We start from the raw sequence: 17,165 nt of genomic DNA, 5'->3' as shown, positions 1-17,165 counted from the left end.
AATAAAAAGACCCTTTTCCTTGCTTACCTGTTCTGCTCTTTGCTTGAGGAGAAAGAGCTCCTAGGAGAGAGGGAAATGCCAAGAGCATAGAGTGGAGGGGCACAGTCCCTCACCCCAGCTGGGGTCCCTCAAACAGGAGAGGGACCTAAAATTACTGATTTGTTTTCCATTTCTCAGTGTCTCTGGTTGCAAACTGGCTTGTTTCTGGTGACCTCCAGACCCCCCTTCTGGGGGCCCGAGAGGGTCCTGCCAGGGGTCCCTCCCCCCATCCCAATACCCACGTGTGCTGGTGACAGAGGGCCCCCGAGGCACGTGGCAGCCTGGCAGCTCTTCCTGGTGAAGCACAGGCCCAAGGCAGGATGGGGCTCCCGTGCAGACCCTTACCTCTAAGTAAGACCCCCACCACTGGTTCTTCAGCATACCCAGGTCTCACAGATGTGAGACACGCTCTTCTCCCTGCTGGGGACACCTCTGCCACCAACCGCACATGCTGCAGAACCTACTGTCCATTTCCCATTTGTTCATCCACATTCTTGTGCTAAATTCATCTTGGATCAATCTGCTGTGACCTGACACTTCTCTTTCAGGTATGGGAGCTTCCAGCGCTTCTGCGAACTTGCCAAAAAAATGGAAAGACTTTTGGGCTGAGAGAAGAATGAGGAACTATTTGGAAAAAGCTAAAGTAGACTGTGAACTCAATGCTAAATAAAGATTATATATATATTTTTAATTGACCAATCTATATTTCTCCCAGTGAAAGGTTATGTTCCAAGCTCATTAATTTTGTTAATTCACAAACACACATCTATCTTGCCATGCTTAAAATTCCAAAAGATGAGTTTAATCTTAGGTTTATTTTGTGAAGGTTATAGAATTTATCATAGGAAACCAGACGTGCTGCTATTTGGGGCAGACATGTTGATAAGTCAAACATTCATTCTTTTATAGAAAGCACCTGATAAAGGATAAACCTGGAATAAATGCGTAAGATGCTAAATTACAAGTCCTGTTCTTCAATTTAAAATCAGTTGGAGAATTTGGGGGCTTTTTCATTTCTCATCTGTTAAATCTTATGATGTACCCATTGGCCTAAAATTCTACATAAATGAGGAAGAAAAACCTGCTAAAGAAAAAACCCACACATTTGAAGATTTAAATTATTTGATACGTATTACCCAATTGTGGAATTCTTCAAATGTGTATTTCCAGGGGCATAGGATGTAGATCAGAACGTATTAACCTAAAATTGGCATTTCCCCTAGTGACACAGATCCTGCCATCTCTGGTTGTTTCTCTGTAGCTCCTCAGTTACAATGACAGTAATATGACCGTTCGTGGCCAGCCTCAGATGGTGGCAGAGTGCACCGCGAACACCACCATACAGGTTGTCCACGAAGGCCAGCAGAGACAGCCTTACAACTCTTGCAAATGTTACTCTTCCCTGAGAATAAAAATTTAAAGATTGCTGACCACATCCTGAGGGCTGAGGACAGAATGAGTGTCCTGGTGGCCCCAGCAGTTCTGGGGGGTAGTGGGGTGTGACCCCCTCGGCAAGTGGTCAACATGCTGTGCACACAATGAGCTCTCATAAAGCTGAAAAGTGACTGAGTCATCCAGGAATGAAAGAATTTGAAGATACCCATAATATCTTAATAAATAAGATACAGTTTAAAGACTTTTTATGATTTGCCTTGTTCTGTCAATCGTGCTGTAAGACAGGAGTCCTCAGCACAAAGCATCTGTTGAGTGCCTATTGCATTCTCGACCTTTCTCCTGATACTTAAAACCACTTAACAAGAGGCTCTTTCGGCCCATCTGCTGTTGACATCATGTGAACCTGGGAAATAAGACGCCAGGGCCCGAGATGCCGGGAGACCAGCCAGGACATTCTAGAGTTTCGGCTGACCAACCGTGACTCAGAACCACCTTCCAGCCTCGGAGAGCAGGCATGTTTGTGGAGCTCCATCCAGTGGCCGCCGGCAGACCTTCACCCAGCAGGGCGGCCGACTATGGGCCACGGTGCGCTGGGCCACTGGGACCCATGTTCGTGCCACGAGAGGGTGCTTCTCACGGGTTTCAGTGCAGATGTGGTTGGGGTTGGGTGGGTCACATTTGGTGATGTAACTCAGTGATTTTTCACGGCGGCTGAAATGCAGACAGCCTGCTACACATCCCCCGAAGGGACTGTCCTTCACAAGCTACCCCTGCAGACACAGGCTCAGACTGCACAAGGCTCACAGAATGCGCAGCCAACTGTGCCTTTACCAAGACACAGCCCTGGTGGCAGTGGAGACGAGTGCTCAGTCCGCCGGGTGTCTGCACCTGCATATATGTGTACGCCCACATGCACACACACACGCTGGCCACGCCAAGTCCACGCAGCCCCAGGTGGCCATGCTGGAGCCAGCAGGACCGGCACCTGCAGGGACAGTAGCCAGGTGCGGGCCCGTGACGCTGGACTGCTGTGCAGTTAAGGCTCGGCACGCTGCCGTCCACAGGGCAGCCTCTCCCTGGAATTTCTCATCTCCAAGTGAAGCTGAGCGCTCACTGCAGCGTCCTACACCTCAGGGAGCTAAAGAAGGGCCATGGCTAGAAAGGTACATAAGACACAGCCGTAAGATTATACATGCCTTCTAAAAACTGTTAGAAAAGTTTCCATCTAAAAAGGCACAGGTGAATGCTGGAGTCTGGAGGAGGGAAGCACTCTGGGCCACAGCCTCTGGGCCTGCTCTTTCTTGCATGGCCAGCTGGAAGGCCACATGGGTCCAGCCTCTGCCACTCAGGGGCTGCCCGTCGCCTGAAGCATCCAGATGCTTCCGTCACAGACAGAGGGGCCCGTCTCTGTGAGGCTCTGCCCGCTCCCAAGGCTCCAAGATCAACGAAATGCTTCTGCAATGGACTCACAATTCTACATGGTGCAAAGGGCACTCCAGAAAAGTGCCCGCCCCTTGTCCCCACCCCTCAGGAGGAGGAGCCCGCACTCCCCCCAAGCCTCTGTGGACACCTCTGACCTCTGCACGCGCGGCTCCTCATCTGTGAGGAGATGGTCTGCCAGACAGGGCTGACCGGGCCGAACACTGGGGCCCTAAGGGTAGGACTGCGCTCGCTGCATGGCTGTAGAGATAGGCCGTGGGTGTTGGAAGCCAGGTTCAGACCACAAATAACCTGAACATGGTTTTCTTCAGGAAAACATTTGTCCAAACACCCCAAGCAAGTCCCCCCAGAGTTTGAAAAGGCCCCGTTACTTGGCACTATGGGTTCACTCCAAGGCTCTCGGGTGACCATGAGGCCAGATGAGCATGGACTGCCTGTTGCGGCTCTGGCTCAGCTCCCTGTCCTGGGAGCACCTGTGGGCATGCCTGCCAAGGCTCCCATCGTCCCCCATAGTCGCGGAGAAACACGCTGTGGCCTGGGCTGGAACTGAAATGAATCAGTCAGTAATCAGCCTACTCTCTCCTCTTCTTGCTGACCACACAGCAGCAGGACAAGGAAAGCAAAACAAACAGCCTGGTGGCGAGCAGAGCCAGAAGTCCAGTACAGGGATGGCCACAGACGTACCGGTGAGACCCCTCAAGGTGACGGAGCGGCCGCTGGAGTGGGCCACGGTTAGGGCTTCTAGTGTCAGTGACCCGCATTTTCATAACAGTGGAGTTACATGGCATCTGTCTCAAATAAAGCCAATTTTAAACATGTACAAATGTCTTAGTGACAAAAGTCGAGACACACACAGGGGCCATCGGTGCCGGTATTTCAGAACAGGATACATGAGGCGGCTCCCACAGCGCCTTGCAAGCACTCATCCTCCTGTCTGTGTGGACTGGCTTCTCCCGGACACAACTCTCAGGGGAGTCACAGAACACAAGGTCCCCTGGGGCAGGCTTCTCCCATGGAGCGGCCGCTGCTAAGGTCCCTCACGCCTGGGGGAGGCATCAGTCCACCACTCCTTTCTGTATACCACATGGGGATATGTTTCTTATCCGTTCCTCCACTGACCCTCAGGCCGCTCCCACCGCAGCCACTGTGAGGAGAGCTGCCACAAACATGGGGTGACTGTGGGTGTGCCAGATTCTGGAGGCCACGCACTACAGCACAGTCACATCCACAACTGGGGCTGGGCCGTGGGCAAAGCCCAGGATAGATGCTCTCACTGCAGAGAACATGAAGCCTGACCATCCCGTGCTCACACACAAAGACAACACGTCCCAAGACAGTGTGTTCTGGGACAGAGGGGTGGGCAGGAGAGCCACTGCTCCCTGAACGGGCTGTTCCATCGCCTTCTCAACACGGGGCCAGGAACACAGGAGGAGCAGTGGGCACTGGGAGACCGCTGCCAGTTCCCGTGCAAGCGGAACAATGCTGCCGGCTGACAGGCAGGCGCCGTGGGCACACCTTCTTTCCCACTTTCACTCACGTCCAGTTATCTGCATGCACTCTGCGTGTGCAGAGCTCCAACACACTCCAACCTCTTCGCCAGTGTCTGCCCTTGGCACTGAGGGAGCGTGGGGGCACACAGGGGATGGGCCAGGCCAGGAACGAGGCGGCACAGCGCTCCGCCCCGGAAATCATGTCCTCCTACACCCCAACCCTGATATGAAGCACACAGACCTAGGGGAGTAAATCAGATCCACGGAAATGCAAAGACAGGATGTGACAGAAGGCGGGGACAAGGCCTCGAGGCACCCCAGGAGGAGGGTGCTGGGGTGTCCGGAGATAGATGGACAGTGGGCTGGAGAGGGATCCAGACCAGGATGGTCCTGGGGCTGGGCTGCAGAGGCCGGCCCAACTCAGACCCATGTGGGACCCTCTCTTTGTGCAGGTCACACTGTGTGGCAGAAACCTGTGTTTACAGATGGTCTCTGGCTTCACATGTCTAGGACTGCCAACTCCTCTAACCCTCAGATACCCTGTGCAGAGCTGCTGGACTTGCTGCCCTCTGGCCGGAGCGAACGGGAGCTGGGAGCTAGCCGGCCCGCCCTCACAACCCCCATCTCAACGCCTCGGGCTCTCCCCTCCACTCCGCACCAGAAATTCAGGCTTTGTGTGCGGGTACTTCTCTTAGCAGCTCTGTTCATCCCGAATCTCGATGGCTCGGTGGGAGCCCTGGCAAGTAGGGGGCTGGGCCCAGCGGGCAAGGTGCCCACGAGAACAGGAGGCTCCAGTGTCGTGGTGGTTCTCATGGCCTAGCAGCCGGCGGCCGGCAGTGCGAGCTCGCGGCCTGGAGGCGGACACTGCCTGTCTGCCAGCAGCAGCCGCGGCACAGATGGAACACATTTCTGGACATTGCAGAACGGAGCCAAACCATACACCAGGCCTCCCAGCGGACGCAGCTGGGGAAGACAGTGTGGTTTTCTCAGCTTAACGGAAGACCAGGAGGTCAGGGCGGGGAGAGGCCAGCTGGGCCAGTAGCTCAGACGTTTCCCCACAAGGCTGGGAGAGCCCAGAGGGTAGGCTTACTTCTCTAAATTGGGGCTCTCAAAACCCCCAAGCCCTGAACTCATGTAAGCAGGAGACAGGATGCCCCAGAGCCTAAGACAGAGGTGGTTGCTGCTCCCTGGGAACTCACTCTGCCTGGGGGGCCCCAGATCTCACTTACGGGAGCAATGCCCCCACGACGCAGGAGAACCCACACATGAGCACCATCCACATAGGCAGGGCTCCCACCGCACCCCCATCCCCAGCCAGGCTTCTGAGGAGCCTGATGAGGCCCACCCACCAGCTCCATTGTCCCAAGGCACCCTTCCAACAAGCAGGCGCAGTTCTATAAACCCATTCACAAGACTAAGCGCGGGAGGCCCACGGCCACCAGCTTCAAGCAGTCCGTTCAGACTCAGAGCCCAGAGAGCTGGCTGGGGTCGTGCATAAGGGCTTGGATACCGGGAGGCTGAGGGAGGCGTGCCAGCCACACAGTAGCTCAGGGTGCCTCTGCTTGCTTGTGTGCTAGGGGCTGGGGGCCTCACTTCCCCTGCGGCCACGCACTCTTGTCAGGGCCTTACTCCAGGCTGGGGGCCTCCCTGCAGGTACCAGTGGGCAGAGCTGATGGCCATGCGCCTCTAACGGCAAGGCACCTCGCCACCCTGGGAGCTGAGCAGCGAATACTGGCCAGCGACACTGACAGAGACCCAGCTGCCCCTGTCCAAGCCTCAGGTCTCCCATCTGGAAAGGAGATTAGCCCTGGTCAGCAGTCCTCAAACCTCGGCGAGGCTTATCCACTGCTAAGCAAGCTCCTAAGCCCTGCTTGGACTCAAGGCTCTCGGCACAGAGGCCCCAGGGTGGCTTGCTCTCAGGTGCTCATCAGCAACAACACAGCAGGACCCACGTGGGGAGTCCAAGTTGTAAGAGACATCAGACGACACGTGGTCCCTGGCCCCAGTCTGGGCTCAGTGACTGAGGGGGCTCCCAGGGTACTCTCTGCCTCCCTGGAGCCTCGGCAGGTTTTCCCTGGAGCTCACGCGGCTGTGGATGCCATCAGGACCCCAGTGGGCTGGGTGCTACACGCAACGTCCCCCAAGTGCTCCTCGATCTTACACAGGGCCAGCTGCCATGGGTGCAGACACGTAAGGAGGGCTCTGCGTGTCATGTCTCCAGCCGGGGCTGGCCTGGGGACAGCTGCCAGGGAAGCCTCACCAGCCTCCAGGTCCATGTTGAGCTCCTGCTTCCTTTACGCAGGTCATCTCCTTCAGGGATCTGGGGCCCCCGAGGCTACTTCCTCACTCCCCCAGTGCTCCGGACCATTCTCCCTCCGCGATTCTTACCTGCCCTGTACCCAGACCCTTGCCAGGGCACAGTGATCAGATGTGGAAGACCCTTGCAGGTAACAGCATCCTGACTCTGCCTGACCCCAACGGAGGCTCCAGGCCCAGGCCCAGGCCTACAAGGCTGTGTGCTCAGGCCTCTGGCTTGCTGATCCACCCTGCTGCTGGAGGACAGAGGGCAGTGCCCGGCTGGGGTGGAACGCACTAAGGGAAAGGCTTTGGGGGACTTTCCTTGGGCTACACAGGTTGGGAACACTTTTCCCTGTGTTATGGGTGGGGTTTTAGGTCCTATTTTAAGTTGCAGACGTTGCCTGCCTTCTGGGAGGGACCGTCTCGTGAACGGGCCAGTGTGTGGAGTCTGCAGGGAAACCGCTGGATGCCCACAGACCCCGGGAGGGAAGGCACACACCTCACTTTTTCTGTCTGCGAGGCAAAGCTACCTCTCTACGTGGGCCGAGCTGAATTTTTCTGGGTCACGTGGCCAAACCACACTCTGCTTAAAATGCAGTGTGTGTGGTTACAACGACTTCAGCTGGATTCCTGTCTTCCATACAGGAGCGACGGTCTGTGACTGCCGTCCCTGTGAGCACAGAGCACAGGCAGGACTGGAGACAGACACGGCGTGCGCGCCTTGCCCAGGTGAGCTGCCTGCCCTCTTGGCTTTCTCTCTCTCCCTGCCTCTGGGGGCCCCCACCCCGGGGACTGTGGCCTGAGCGCGGGATGACAGTGTGGGCTGAGGGTGATTTCACAGCTAAGTGCCATTTCTCTCTGAAAACGAAGGCTTCTTTATGCAATAGCTTGGCTCCAGTGAAAACGAAAATGAGATTTATTTTGCCAGCATTTCAACCTGTAAGTGATTGCGCAGAGCACTCAGGTCCCCTCATAAGGAAAGACCCACAGTGGCTCTAGTTCTGTGGCCTGAGGACAGAGCTGGGAGAGGCCTGTCAACTGTCCGCACACACATCTGGGTGCTGACCAGAGCCGCCAGAGGCACACCCTCACACCAGCTCTCCATCCCAGGGTGCAATGGGAGAGATTCCATTCTGGCAGAGGACAGCGAACGTCTTTCAGGAGGCACATCTGGAACATATAGGTTTCATGGGATATGAAGCTTGGGATGGGGGGCCCCTTTCCAGAACCGTGGCGGGAGCGGGGCAGGGCACCCAGACCCTGCGGTGTTTCCGCCCAGAGGGAGGAGCCTAGGAAGGAAGGAAAGGCCTGAGTTTTCCAGGCAAGCAGGGCAGCCAGCCTTCTGCACAAGGCATGCTTTGTGTTCAGGGCCACTCAGTATGGCATGGAATGAAAGGGTCTCTAAGACTACCTGACTCCTCTCTGTAAGTGGAAAGGAACCACCCAAGTGCCCTCCACGTGCCACCTGGTCTGACAAAATCTTCCTAAAGGCGCTCAGGGGTGCCATGCTGCGGACACACACCCAGGAGCTCATTCATCTGTCTAATACCACAGGCCTATGGAGTGAGATGTGGGGCTGTCCACCTCACAGAGGGGCTGCTGGGGCAGGGCAGCAGCGGAAGCCCATGGAGCACAGCCCTCCAGGACCTCCGGTAACAGGGCTGGGCTTTGCATGTGCCCCTCAGTCAGGGCCCCGAGGAGGGTCAGGGCCGAGGAGGGTGGGGCTGGACGAAACAGCTGGGGACGGCAGGGCAGAGACTGCCGGGGAGGGGTCCGCAGGGCCATGTGGCGGCCAGGTGCTGTGGTCCAGAGCAGGACGTGGCATCGCCACAGGGGCTGTTTGGGGAGGACAGAAACAAAACCAGGGTCTAGCCGCCAACCTGGCCGTGCAGTGTGCCACAGCACAGTGGCATGTAGTCCTGGGACCGGCACGAAGCACGCAGCAAAAGGCCACAGAACAGCCACACCCTCCCATCCGGTGCAAGTGTGCGCTCTGCCCCTTTACCAAAGATGCCACATCCCCATCAGGTAGGACCACTGAGGACCCTGGTGGTGGTACAGCCCTTGCTTTCTGACAGAGAGAGCCCACTTCCTCAGACCCTCCTCCAAATCACCCACCCAAGCCCAAACCCTACAGCAGGCCCTGCTGGCGCGATGCTCCGTAGGGTGCACGGTCTTGCTCACCGTGCGAGGGGACAGCCTAGCCTGTCCCCAGAGGTTCTGGAGGTCCAGGGGCCAGGTGTTCTCGAGCTAAGGCACATGTCCTCATGTCCCATGAGGACAGGACAGTGGTACCTGGCGGCCAGGGCCAGGCTCCTCGTAAGCGCTCGGTAAGTGTGGGGGGACAGGTGGATGGAGTGTGCATCTCTAGACCAGGGGTGGGTTTGCTGGAGCGCAGTTCTCTCAGGCTCAGCTCTGCGGGGGAATGGCTGCTCCCAGGGCACTGGGACATGCTGGCAAACACCTAGGCCCACAGGGCGGCCAGCAGACACAAATGGGCATCCCTAGGCCAGGAGACCCCCATCATCTCTGCCCTCGGAACCGTCTGAACCAGTGGGAAGCTTCTCATGGTGGTGGTCTGGGGGGAGGTGGGTCTGAAAAGAAGGGCCCTTGAGTACAGACAAGGGGCTCTCACTGTGTCCCTGAACGGCTGCTGAGAGGCCACAGGGACATCAGGGAGTGCGGTGTGTGTCAGAGGAAGATCCCGTGAGCACGCAGAGGTCCGGAGCTCAGCCCTCACACAGATAAGCCTCTCATGGAGGGCTCCAGCCTCTGACTTAACACAGGGACACAAGATGTGTCCACGAAAGCTGCAGGGATGGCGGCGAGGCAGTCCCTGTCCAGGCAGGGACGTCCACTGTGTGAGGAACGGACTGCCCAGCACCGGGTCAGACAGGGAGCAGCTGTGTCTCCTGGAGGCACATGTGTGCATGTAAGTGTGGTCTCAGAAGACACAAAAGGAGCAAAGTGGAAACCTTTTCATCTTCACACTTCCGTGAAGTTATTTTCCCCCAAAATCCATAGAAGACATTCAGAATGGCTCAGGTATTCACACCTTAGGACCACCAGGAAGGAGAGGAAGGAGACGTCTGGTACCAGGTCCCCACGAACGCAGTATGGGTAAGCGGGGCCGCACAGCTGGTCACACTCCCTTCCCAGCCCCCAGGTGGGGTCTAGAGGTGGGAGCCTGTGGATGGCTCCCACATGCCATCTGGCCCGAGTCTTGGGTGGTACCCTAAGCCCAGTGTCCACAAAAGCTCGTGCTCCCCACACCACAGCACCGTAAAGCTGGCCAGGCTGGACAGCACAGGGCTTGGCCATGTATGGGCTGAACGGTGACTCATCAGGCCCACGGCTGCCTGTCGGCCAGGAGCACAGAAGACTGGGATGGAATGGAAACATTTACGCAGCCAAGACCAGAAGGCGCTAAAAAAGCCAAGTCCTGCCAGAGGGAGCGAGAGCGGGAAGAGCTGGCCAAGAGGGAATGGGGTTGGTGCCTTGGGACAGAGTAGGAAGGAATCCTCCCAAGGGGCAGGGACAAGAAGCAGTTTCCCTTCCCTGTGCTCCGTCCTGTAACTCACTAGATGAACATGGAGCAGGGAGTGTGCCCACCACATTCTCATGTACCTGCAACGTCAGGAGCTGGTGGTGGAGAGACAGCCATAGCCAGAGCTCATGAGTGACGGGAGTCCTGGCGACAGTTGCCCAGAGGTTCACATCTGAGACTGACGGGGCCATGGGGAGCCCCAGGCAGAGGGTCGCGCTGGCCAGGCTGAGGACACAGCATGGTCACCGAGCAGAATCCTGACCTCAAAGGCTTACGCTCTTTCCATATAGAAAGAGTTTGCAAGCTTTTCTGGGATCACATGTGAAATGAGCCCAGAACTGGAAAGCACCCAGCAAAAAAGGACATTAAAACTTCAGAGACTCCGTAAGCATCCACAGTGGGGAGGTCCTAGCAACTAGAGTTGTTGCTCGTCCACGGGGATGACAAGAAGGGCCATGTGGATGCAGGGAAAACATTGAACCACCCCGCTGCTCAGTGCCTGAGCAGAGCTCCTAGGGACATAAATGTGGGCCTGTAACACAGAACGTGTGAGGAGGGGCTGCTGGGAGAGGGCCCAGCGGAGCACAGGCTGGATGGCCACCTAGGTCCCAGGGGGGCCAAGGGTGCACAAACCCTCAGAAAGCCGCCCCACACGCCCCTCCCACTCTGAAAGCCTATTTAAGGAGCTACAGCCACAAGTTGCTGTAAAGAACACAAAATTCTCAAGGCTCTGGCCTCAGAGAGCTCCCAGGGGACCCCAGAGCTGGACCCTGGCAGCCCTTTCATGTGACTCAGAAGAGGGCCCCCAAAGCCCTGGTTCTTGGCCTGAAACTGGCACCAGAACAAGGTAGGGTTGTGCCTCAGAGGGTCAGGCTGGCTTCTAGGGGAATTCGGAGCCTCAGCTAAGACCTGTGCTGGAAAGCGTAGGCTCTGGCAGGGGACACAAAATATCACAGCCTCTCAGGCGAACACCGGCAGCCTCGCAAGTCTGACTCACACTTGCAGACACGAGCCCAGCGCCCATCAGCAGCTGCACGGACCGAGACGGTGCAGCACACACGCACACAGTGGGACAGCACCTGGCCGGGAGGGAGGACACATTGCCCTTCACAGCAGCACACACGGGCCCGCAGCACGCCACGCTCCGCGAGGCAGAGAGGACAAGTACCATAGGACACCACAGCCGCGCAGTCGAAAGAATTTAAAGCTATTTAAAAAGCAGACCAGGGCACCTGGGGGGCATAGTCAGCTAAGTCAGCTCCAACCCTTGGTTTCGGCTCAGGTCATGATCTCAGGGTCATGAGACTGAGTCCCACGTAGGGCTCCACGCTCAGTGGGGAGTCTGCTGGAAATTCTCTCTCCCTCTCCCTCTGCCCCTCCCACACTAGCACGCACCTTCTCTCTCTCTCAAATCAATCAATCAATCTTACAAAAACAAGAACAAACCAGTGAAAGGATGGGAAGGGGGTCCAGCGAGGGCACAGACAAGAAACAGGAAGTGACTGATCCAGGGCCCTACTGCACTGCTGATGAGCTCGGGCTGATCATCAACACGTCACTGTATCACAGCCACACGCCGCACACCGTATTATAACGTGAACCATGTCAAATTTACCAAATAAAATTCTTAAAAAAGCAAGACCTAGCAATCCCGCACCTAAGTATTCACCCAAGAGAAAAAGTTTTCTGCTCACCTACAAGGTGATATATATGCTCATATATAAAAACGTATACACAAATATTTCAAGTGGCTGGTTTGTAAGCACCCACACCTGGAAATGGCCCCCACGTCAGCGGAACGGCAGACGCGCGGCTGGGACGCGGCTCAGCGACAGCAAAGAGTGAGCTCTGCCCGTGCATCATCGGGGAGCCTCCGACGTCCGCTGCCCAGTAGGAACGTGCCAGACACAGAAGGCACCCAGAGTCCGCTCCTGTGATGTCCTGGCAGTGTCTGAATGGGAGGGACAACAGTGCGGGGTTGCCTTGGGTGTGGCACAGGGACGGGCTGAGCACCAAGAAATGGCACAGAGGAATCTAGAGGGTGATGGACCCGTCTATCCACTGTGCGTGGTGGCATTTACGTGACCAGATACATCCGTGGTATACACCAAAAAGGGTAAGTTTTGTTGCATGTAAATTTTAAAAGTGTACAGGTTCTTGGGCCAAACCATCAGGTTCCGATCTTGACGCCATCGTAACCTACTGGCTCACTGAACGAATGACCCCATTGTTCTGTGACGTGCTCATCTCCACCACAACATGGGATTTCAACTGTCTCTACCTCCTGTAGAGAACTACGGTTTGAGGAAATCATCCCATGTAAAGTGCTTCCCACAATATGCAGCAGTGAACACTCGGCTTGTCAGCAAAGGCCCCGATTCCCACGAGCCCTGCCCCCCAATCGCTCCCCTCTGGGGGTGAGCCTCCAGGGCTGGGGCGGGAGGGGTAGGACTATCAAGGCCAAAGAGAAGCCACAAACAGAGAAGAGACACAAAAGAGTCAGGGATGTGGGTGGGAGATTCACCAGAAGAGCCGTCATCACGGACAATTTCATGAGAAGATTAACTTCCACGTTTTATTATCTTTCTGAATAAAACCCACAAGTGGTGGTGAGGGGAGGGCTGGCGGCCACCCAGCCTGGCAAAGGCTCAGGCCTGAGACAGAGTGGGTGGGGTGGGTGAGGCTGCTGCAGAGCCGGTGCGCTGGGAGAAGCTCCGTGCTCCTTGGGCCCAGAAGGGGGCAAAGCTGAGAGCCTGCTGAGCTTCCCAGGCTGGCCACCACAAGGCCAGGGATTCGGAAGTGCATCAGGTCTCACCTGCTGGGATGCCTTCCCCTGGGTCCCAATCCTGAAGGCATAAAGGTGCTAGAATTCCAACCTTTGTCCACACCCTGGGGCAAAAGAATCACATGCCTGTGTTAAAAACAGGAGAGGGAGCATGGCGCCAGTGGCAGGGAGCAGCACCCCACTTTGTGTGTCGCTGGCACACTGGGGGCCAGTGCGCCCCACCCATCCTTGGGCAACTTCCTTTCCTTGAATGAGCCCAGCGTGCAGACGGAGGAGCTGGGACCAAGAACTTGGGTCAAGGCGCTGTGAGCAGTGTTGACGGCAGCACACCCACTCCTGGCTGTGGGCCCACAGGTGCACGACCTCTCACCAGACAACTCACACAGCAGACAGAAGGGAGCGTGAGGTTAGAGCTCACCCCACTCCAAAGAAGGCCCCTTGCCTCTGGAGAAAAACATAGGATAAGGCAAGAAGCAGTTAACAAGCTGATGAGTCCAGGACCTCCTCTCACGGCCAGATTTGGGGACGTACACCCTCTGTCCACCTAGCTGGGTGACCCGGAGCCTGGCTACCAAATCAGGTAATGGAGCTGACTGCCACAAGCTGGGGGCCTCTGACAATGAGCGCCCCCGAAACCACCAGCAGAGAGAGTACGTTTGGCCCCAGGAAGTGCCCGGAACACTGGCCAGATGCAGAGATCAGACGCTGGCCCAGCCTAATGTTGTTTCCTGACCTGTGGTCAATGTTCACAAGATCTTCTTTCCAATTTGCCTTAATTAAAGATTAACATTCCAAATCACTTCCTCTCTGTCGGGTCACTATTCTTAATTTTGAAGGCATTCTGCGTCCTGGCAATCACTCATCACCTTCAGCAACAGCAGATGGAAAACAGTGCAATTCCCTGCGTCTCTCAGACGATGCCAGCCAGACGCGGACATGGAGAAATGTGTGCATTCAAGTCACCTCCGCAGGCCTATGGGACGGACAGCCGCTGACATGCCAGAGAAGGCAAGCACATGCTAGCCACCTCCACATGGTGTGCCCCGTGGCTGTCAGACCAGGACAATGCATCTGGGCACTGGCCACGTCCAGGAAGGAGGGACGCCCATGACACCTCTGCATATGCAAGGGGCCACCTGTCAGACCCCCTGTGTGTGCAACACGTGATTCCAGATGCAAAGTCTGCTACTGAGATGGCTCTGGTGGTGGGTAGCCAGGAAGAGAGGCCATGCGCTTGTGTTCTCTCCTTCGGAAGTCCATGCTGGCAGCATGTGATCATACCGTGTGACTCTGTCAGCTGGGCCCCAGGCCGCCCCCCGGGGAGAACACGAAAGCAGGCTGTGGGGCCAGGCCTATGCATGAGCATTCCACAAACATCAACTCTCCAGTTTTACCCCCTCAACCTCCTTTGAACAAGCAGCTACGCGATCTCCTGACCTCATGGGCTCTTTGGTTAAAACTGAAGGGGAGGATGTGTGTATACAGAAACCAAACAATTTCAGTGACAGAAGACCAGCCAGGAAGGCTGTGAGTCTGTACACATTGCAATTTAAAGCCCCAAGTCAGGACTTTACAGCTTGGCTCAAACCAACAGCTCCTGGTTGAAAGAGCGGGAAGGGCTGTGATCCTCAGGGCCAGCAACACAGTCAACACGACAGAGTGCAGGTCTCTGGGTCCAGAAGCTGGACAGTCACATGCACACGTGTCGCAGAATGCAGATTCTGGCGGTTCCCCTGCCTGACGCTGAGGCCCTGAGTGAGCACGATGCCCAGGAGGAGCTCTAAATCTGGGTCCTGGAACTCTGCTCCCCGGCAGTCCTTCAGGAGATCGGGGACCCTGGCGCACAAGCTTTAGCGGCGGGACTAAAACGTGACCTCATTCCAAGAAGCTGTTTCTCTTAAGAGCAGTAAGCTTCGTTCCGATGTGGGGGGAGGAGAGGCGGATGGGCACCCAGGCCCCTGCTCCAGAACCCCCACAGGGAAGCTGGCAGTCACACCAATCCCTGTTCCCACCCTCCTCGGGGGAGGTCCTCCTCCAGGCATGCCACCCGCCCCCGCCCTTCTCGTGACCCCAGGGTGATGGCCAGTAATAGTGTGGTGTGCTTCCATTGCAGCTCAGACACAGCCGGGATGAGCTTGCACAACATGTCGTGGGTCCAGTACCCGAGTCGCGTGTCCACAGCAGTCGAGGATGTCATCGCCGCGCAGAGCATCGTCTCTAGGTGCCTGCACGTCTACATGGCTCTGGGGGTCCCGGTGAGCTTGGCGGCTGGGATCTTCAACCTGACCACCTTCATCAAGGGCCGCGCCAGGTGGGGCAGCCTGGACGCATTCCTCTCGGACCTCACGATCACCAACGTGTTGGTGACGCTGCTGTCCCTCACCGCCATCAGCCGGCCAGACTACATGGTCGCCACCAATCTGAGCTGTGCCACCCTCTCCTTCCTGGCCAACATCTGCTACTTCAATGCGCAGTATGTGCAGCTGGTGATGCTCTTTGTGTTCCTGCTGCGGGGCTCTGTGCCCTGCCTGCCCGTGGCCACTAAGGCGGCCCAGAGGCCCGCGGAGAGCCTGGCCGTCATCGGGGGCTGTGCCTTCTGCAGCTCCCTGGGACTGGCAGCCCTGCTGGGCACATCTGGGGAGCTGTCCAGAACCACCCTGTGCCAGGTGGACCCACTGACCGCCTGGCCCGAGTATGAAATCGTCAAGGTCAGCCTAGGCTTCGGGCTGGCCCTTGTCCTGAAGCTGGCGTTCTTCATCCTGCTCGTTGTCCAGCTGGCCTGGCGGGCGGCCCCTCCCCAGAGGGATGCAGCCTCCGCTCCCTGCCTTGTACTGGCCATGGCCCTGACCACGTTCGCCTGCCGCCTCCTCTACAACATTGCACTCCTTCAGCGGGCCCGGCTGAAGCTGCAGAGGGACATTGGCTCCGCCAGGGATGAGCTGCTCATGAACCTGGCAGAGCTGGTCCTGTTTGGGGAGAGCTGCGTGAATTCCCTGGCCATCCTCTTCCTCCATAGGCCTTGCAGGCTGGCACTGCTGAGCCTTCCAGAGTGCGTCACCAAACGGTGCAGGAAGGCAGAGCCAAGCGACAGCTTCTCCTTAAAGAGAGTCGGCGGTTAAGGCAGGGCTCCGCCTGCAGTGGAAGAGCAAGCCAGACAAGTGAGGGGGTCTTCCTGGCAGGGAGGGGACAGGACTATCTGTTGAAACTCTAGTCTGCATGGTGAGCACCAATGGGGGGGACGGGATCATCTGGAAGGCATGGCAAACCAGCTGCCTCGCATGCGGCTCCACACCCTAGATCAAAGCAAAGGCTTGCAGCTAAAGGAAACCCTGCAAATCAAGGGTTCCGGGAATGTGGGGGCCAAAGCTGGCCAGACACAGGGCTGACCGGATGGAGATGTCCTACATGCTGGTGGGCAATTCCGTGAGCCTGAGTTGGCATCCTTCTCTGCCCCTTCCCAGCCAGACAACAGAATCTTGAAAATAAACACATTGTTCAAATAACTTTGGGGCCATATTATAATCTAGCCCCAAAGGGTCGTTAACTGGTTAACCTTTAACACCGCCAGAGAGTCTGGACCGCAGACATACTGCTGATCGCGAAGGAGCTCGGTTTTATCTCTGTAAGTGTGCCATCCTCACTGGAGGTCCGGGAGTATCACCCACAGGCTGATCAAGTGTCACATGGCGCTCCCGGCTCCCTGCGACCTGGCAGGTGGTTGGTGACCGCCATTAAGGTACCAAACATAAAACAGGAAGTTCAGTAGTTAATCTTAATGCAGAATTCACACTTAACAATTCTTGCTAGATTTACATTAAGATTTTCTTGGTCGAATAGAGAAAGGAGGCGTGGAAGGGAAAGGGGTCTCTGGTTGTGGGAATCTATACCTTTGACAAGTTTGGTTTTTTATGAAAACCTCTTGAGAACAGTTTTAGGGTCAAAATAAAATTAAAAGGAATGAAGAGGTTCCCTCCACGCCCTGCCCCCACCCTGACATCCCCCCGATGGAGTGTCTGTCACAAGTGATGGATCTCCACTGACACATCACTGTCACGCCGAGTCCACAGTTCACGTCTGGGCTCATTCCTGGCGCTGGACATTCCATGGTTCCGACGGGTTTATGAGGACACACAGCCTTCGTTACGGCGTCACTGAGGACCCACTGCCTGTA

At 56.5% G+C, this 17,165-nt stretch overlaps 1 protein-coding gene across 2 annotated transcripts in view; it reads right to left on the bottom strand.

The window, feature by feature from the left end:
* The window catches only part of LOC111145649 (chromosome unknown C7orf50 homolog), a 114,392-nt gene that overhangs the window by 52,891 nt on the left and 44,336 nt on the right, over nucleotides 1-17,165 (bottom strand). The window contains exon 2 of one of the 2 annotated variants that reach the window (XM_022500719.1): nucleotides 2,497-2,510. The exons of the other annotated variant lie outside the window; for it this stretch is intronic. Coding sequence (XP_022356427.1) covers nucleotides 2,497-2,510 — 14 coding nt within the window. The remainder of the gene's footprint in view (nucleotides 1-2,496; nucleotides 2,511-17,165) is intronic. 2 annotated transcript variants of the gene reach the window in all.

Source organism: Enhydra lutris, unplaced genomic scaffold, assembly GCF_002288905.1.
Source record: "Enhydra lutris kenyoni isolate GAN:26980312 unplaced genomic scaffold, ASM228890v2 scaffoldscaffold13, whole genome shotgun sequence".
Classification (NCBI taxonomy): Eukaryota; Metazoa; Chordata; class Mammalia; order Carnivora; family Mustelidae; genus Enhydra; species Enhydra lutris.
The sequence above is the reverse complement of the archived record's forward strand: the minus strand, read 5'-3'. Positions and strand labels throughout refer to the sequence as shown.